The sequence below is a fragment of the Arachis hypogaea genome, chromosome 15, assembly GCF_003086295.3.
Source record: "Arachis hypogaea cultivar Tifrunner chromosome 15, arahy.Tifrunner.gnm2.J5K5, whole genome shotgun sequence".
NCBI classification, from domain to species: Eukaryota; Viridiplantae; Streptophyta; class Magnoliopsida; order Fabales; family Fabaceae; genus Arachis; species Arachis hypogaea.
The window spans coordinates 21,951,840-21,957,667 of NC_092050.1; the positions used below are offsets into that span (position 1 = coordinate 21,951,840).

The 5,828-nt window shown below is 37.6% G+C and overlaps 1 protein-coding gene across 2 annotated transcripts; it reads left to right on the forward strand.

Moving 5' to 3' along the window:
• The first annotated feature begins 2,080 nt into the window (after positions 1 to 2,080).
• LOC112749943 (probable polyamine transporter At3g19553) lies at positions 2,081 to 4,581 on the forward strand. 2 transcript variants are annotated; one of them, XM_025798386.3, is made up of 3 exons: positions 2,081 to 2,323; positions 2,462 to 3,459; positions 3,772 to 4,581. In XM_025798386.3, exons 2-3 carry the CDS (start codon positions 2,483 to 2,485, stop codon positions 4,274 to 4,276), a joined length of 1,482 nt encoding a protein of 493 aa, XP_025654171.1. In that variant the 5' UTR covers positions 2,081 to 2,323; positions 2,462 to 2,482; the 3' UTR covers positions 4,277 to 4,581. The 2 variants fall into 2 exon arrangements, with proteins under 2 accessions (XP_025654171.1, XP_029149039.1); XM_029293206.2 differs by having other exon boundaries at positions 2,081 to 3,459.
• Positions 4,582 to 5,828: the final 1,247 nt, after the last annotated feature.

Genomic DNA, 5,828 nt, shown 5'->3' on the forward strand with positions numbered 1-5,828 from the left:
TTTGAACTCCCAAACACGATTTTCTATTTGTCTGACTAAGCCAATCACTCAATCATTGTTGCTTGATTCATCAATCCTCGTGGGATCGACCCTCACTCATCCGAGGTATTACTTGGTACGACCTGGTGCACTTGCCGGTTAGTTTGTAGTTATAAATTCTACATCAGTAATCTTTACCATTTATTTTATAAGTGAGACCAAGAAAAATATGAGAGAGAAAATATTTAAAGGTGAAAGATCACACCGTGCCCTCTAAAATGAAAATTCAAAATTTAGAGGATTCAAATTCTATAAGGATAAATATATATGAGTTACTAATATAAATGACATTAGTAATATAATGATAAAAGATATACGATGAAACATTAACAAAACTAAGTTCACCGAAGAGTACCGATATTTACTCATACCGGCAGATTTTGAACTTAATAATAATGTTAACTAAATTTTATTTTAATCAAAGCGGGTAAAAATATTAATATTATTAATAATAATAATTTATCTTTTCTCGAAATATCTCGTTATAATAAAAAATTATTTGCAAATCATAATTAATTTAAACTTTATCAATCATAAAATTAATTTAATTATTCTTAATAAATTAATTTTTAAAAATAAGGAACTCTAATTAATAAAATAAATTATAACCTATTTATATTTATTTTTTTCAAAACTACAGGTCGTTTGAGAGAGAGAGAGAGAGAGAGAGAGAGAGAGAGAGAGAGAGAGAGAGAGAGAGAGAGAGAGAGAGAGAGAGAGAGAGAGAGAGAGAGAGAGAGAGAGAGAGAGAGCTTTCTGTAGAAGAGTTTGATAAGAAAAGAGAACAACAAACATAAGGGTATTTTTGTTCGAAGGACGATTTTGAAACTAAGTTCAATGTTAGGGACGATTTTAAATGTAAAAAAACTTTAGAGATAATTAATTATATAAACTAAAATTGTACTTAACCCAAATATTTAATAAATAAACATTAAATAAGTAAAATTTAAATCCACCTATCTATTATAAATTATAAATAAATATTTATAAATTTATATCAAAATTATACACTATAAATAAATATTTATAATATTAATATTAATATAAATATTTTCTCTTATATATTTTAACTCACATTGAAAATATTCAAACTCATAGTAAAATTTTAAAGCAAAAGAGGAGAGTATGATAGGAGGGAGAGTTTTGAAGAGGTGAGCAACAATGAAATGAAGAAAAAGAGAGAATTCTACCAACTGGAGTAGGGGTATATATATAAGGATACAAATCAGATGGTTTGATTTGTATTTAAACGTTTAAAAGTTTTTTGCTCATACAAATCGGACGGTCTGATTTAGTACGGCTCGAAATAAAAAAAATTAAAAACACTCAAATCAGACCTATCGATTACAGTATCTCAAAAATTTCAAATTTCTTCCTTCTATACAAATCGGATCGTCCAATTTGTATCAAAACTTCAACAACAAAGAAATCGAACGCTCGATTTCTAACTTATCAATTTACAAATAGTAGCTGCTATCTCAATGTATAACGCACCCTATATTCATATCGAAGCATAACACATACATAACATTCATATAAAAAAATGAGCCGAGTTATGACTTAATCAGAGTTACTGTCCTTTACGTAACAGCATCATTAATTAGCCTTATGAATAACGCCTCTCTTGCAATGACCAGTATCAAGTGTCGACAAAAATACTTGTTGGTCAACGAAAAGCTACCTTTAGCCACCACAGGTCACACCACTAGAAATTTCCTCTAAATATGGAAATAAATCCTCTCAATTTTTTTTCAATTTAGAGAGTAAAGCGTAATTTCTAGCATTTTAATATTTTTGCTTTTATATTTTTTTTATCCTACCACAAAATATACATTAAAAGATTATACTTTATCTTCTCAAATGAAATAAAAAATTATTTTTTCAATATATTGTGTCATTTATTAGGAAGTTAATTTTTAATGGTAAAAATTGAAACCTAACAAAGTAACACGAGAGAATACTTCATAAGATGTCTATTTGACGATGTAAACCAATCAATCAAGGAAGACTTATAAACTTAGGTTTATTATATTTATTATTTAATTACTTTTATTCTAGAAAAGGATCGGTGTAGAAAAAGAGATGGCATGGCATAGTGGCATAATAATTTTATTTTTTGCAAGGACATGTGCGCTCTGAACACGTTTATTTAAAGAACAATGGTAGAACAAGTTCCAAAACAAGAACTTGACAGCATCTTACTGAAGCAGCAAAGATGCAGGACAAGTCAACTTGTTCCACCTAGTCCGCTACTCTCTCATCTCAACATAGGATCGAAAGGAAGGTACTTCCATCTGCTCTTCCGGTTTATGTTATTGATTTGATATTGAAATGATTTTAATCTAATCTGCACTTGAGGCATATGTAATGTATGCAATATATGTATGTTTAATTTGGCTGTGGCTGGGGGTGTCTATCTCAGTCTTACGAAGTTGTAAACTTGATGAGTGAACAAGAAGAAGAAGAGGGAATGGGTAGTTATGCGAAGAACAAATCGAATCCAAAGCTAACACTGTTGCCTCTGATAGCTCTGATATTCTACGAAGTGTCTGGGGGTCCTTTTGGAGTGGAAGATTCTGTCAGGGCAGGAGCAGGCCCTCTCTTGTCCTTGCTTGGTTTCTTCATTTTCCCACTTATCTGGAGCATTCCGGAAGCCCTCCTGACCGCTGAACTCGCCACCAGCTTCCCTGAAAATGGTGGATATGTTATCTGGATATCATCTGCTTTTAGCCCTTTCTGGGGTTTCCAGGAAGGATTCTGGAAATGGCTCAGTGGAGTCATGGACAATGCCCTTTACCCGGTTTTGTTCCTCGATTACTTGAAACATTCCTTGCCCATCTTTCACCAAATGATTGCTCGAGTCCCTGCTCTTCTAGGGATCACTCTCTCACTAACTTACTTGAATTATCGGGGACTTCACATTGTTGGCTTTTCCGCTGTCGTGCTCGCCGCCTTCTCTCTTTTACCGTTCCTCATAATGGGAATTCTCTCCATTCCCAAAATTAGGCCTAGCCGGTGGCTTCTTGTGGATTTTAACAAGGTGGACTGGCGAGGTTACTTCAATAGTATGTTATGGAATTTAAATTATTGGGATAAGGCAAGTACTCTTGCAGGGGAGGTTGAAGATCCCAGTAAAACGTTCCCAAAAGCTCTTCTTGGCGGACTTGTTTTGGTCATGTCTTCCTATTTGATCCCACTACTAGCCGCAACAGGTGCTTTGGGATCCTCCCCTAGTGAGTGGACAGATGGTTATTTTGCAGAAGTAGGGATGTTAATTGGTGGCTTTTGGTTGAAACTCTGGATTCAAGCGGCTGCTGCCGTGTCTAACCTAGGCTTGTTCGAAGCAGAAATGTGTAGTGATTCTTTTCAACTGCTTGGGATGAGCAAACTCGGAATGCTTCCATCTGTATTTGCTGTAAGGTCAGAGTTATTTCTTCTCTTACCTTCTTTTCTTTTCCTCTTTTCTTTGTCAATGGAAAAACTTAGATGGCATACAGTAGAGACATCTTAAATTCTTAACTTCTATAGCTTCACTCTGTCCTAATTAAACGTGTTTGTGGTATCTTCCCTTTAATTAGCTCATACATAAAAGGCATTTTTGGTAGAAATGTTATTTGTAGACATAGCTGTGACCTGTGAGCACAATGTGAACATTTTCTGTAGATATATTAATTGCGTGAGTGGGAAGTTTCAACGGTTTAATAATTTTATGTGGCGCTATATATCTTGTAGGTCTAGGTATGGAACGCCCACTGTTAGCATTTTGTTATCTGCCACTGGAGTTATCTTCTTGTCATGGATGAGCTTTCAGGAAATCATGGAGTTTCTCAATTTCTTATATGCTGTAGGAATGCTTCTCGAGGTTGCAGCTTTTATAACTTTGAGAGTGAAGAGGCCAGATCTTCATAGACCTTACAGAGTTCCACTGCAAACATTTTGGGTGGGAATGATTTGTGTGCCTCCTTCCTTTTTGCTTATTCTTGTGATGTGCTTGGCTTCTTGGAGAACGTCCGTGGTGAGTGGGGCGGTGATTCTGGTGGGGTTTGTATTGTACCCTGCCTTGCTTCATGCCAAGAGTAAGAATTGGATGCTGTTTGAGGCAGAACTTCCTCCTTCATCTTCCAATGGTTGGCAGCAGCAACTTTCAGAAAACAAGGAGGTTGAGCTTGTGGAAGAAGAACAGTCCTTAATGCAAGATAATTCTAAACCAGACCAACAGGATCTTGATTTGACATGACAATCTTCAGGTTCACAATTTAGATAAGCAGCCTAAACATTATGCACTACTGAGGTAGCAGCAAGAAAGGGATGAGATTTTGTGTTATGTTTTATTCGGTCCAACTCTCCTAATGAATTTTGACAAGGACTTTAATGGAAAAAAAAAAAAAAGAGAACATTAAACTTAGAGTAAAGTATCATTTTTGTCTCCAACGTTTGGGGTAAATCCTGTTTGTGTCCCTAACGTTTAAATCGTCCTATTTGTATCCCTAACGTTTGTAAAAATGATTCAATGTTATCCTTCCATCAATTACACATCATAAACGCTTTAGTTTGAGTTTTAAAAATCTCTTCTTGAAGTTAAAATGTAAATGTCTGGGATAAAATCGATGATCCACTCCAAAAAATAGCTCATCAAAAGTTGAAACTAATTCCTACAACATTTACATAATTCACTTTTTTGAATCTAAACACAAATAGTGGGTATAATATTAAAATCAAATACATCCAAGTGAGACCTAATTGAGAATGAATACATCCAAGTGAGAATAATTGAAAAATATAATCTGATTTGTTAGTATAATTAATAGTAGGATAACATTGAATCACTTTTATAAACGTTAGGGATACAAATAGAACGATTTAAACGTTAGGGACACAAATAGGACTTACCCCAAACGTTGGGGACAAAAACGATACTTTATTCTTAAACTTATTTTTACCTTGCATTTTGTATATCAATTTCTTTTGTTACAACCTTTTCTACATGTATTTGTCAACCCATCATTTGAAAACTGTTACGGCTTGGCCCAAACATCACATGGGCCGACCCGACCCGCAAACCACCAGACCCAAACGGTCGGGTGCGAGGCATTCAAGTACCGACCCGGACACGCGTCCTAGACAGCTCTCCACTACAGCTGTATAGGGAAGCTTCGAGGAAGGTGGGTTCTGCCCTTGTGGGACCCGCCTCTGACACGATATATATGGGGAGGGTCCTACCCCTCCCCCAAGGTACGTCACATACCATTCTCTCACTTTTCGCCTGCACACTTGACTGATTAGAGCGTCGGAGTGTCTTTGCAGGTGACACCCCCCTCCACACGAAGAGATCGGGAAGTCGGTTACACCTCCTCTAGTCCAGCAACCCGGAACCAGGCGATTCCCCCTCTCATCAACCGAAGTATCAACCCGAACCGTCTGATACCCGACCTACCGAACATTGGCGCCGTCTGTGGGGATCGCCTGAATGGACGTTGTACTGGGCCCAGGAGGAACAGGCCGCGAGGCCGAGCGCAGAGGGGAAGCCTCCATGGCTTCCTCCCAGGAGCGCACGAGGTCCCCTCCACGACGAACCGAGCCGTCTTCACGATCTCAAGAGAGACGCCCCCTTTGGGGGAACAGGCGACAACAGCGCCAGGATAATGCAGGAACTGCGTCACAGGATGCAGAACCTGGAGCGCTAACTGGCAGATCAGGAACATAATCGACGATCTCCCGAATCAAGCTACTCCCAGTCTCCTCCGAGAAGTCACTCCCGGCGGATGCCGAGCCCACGATCTGAACCCGAG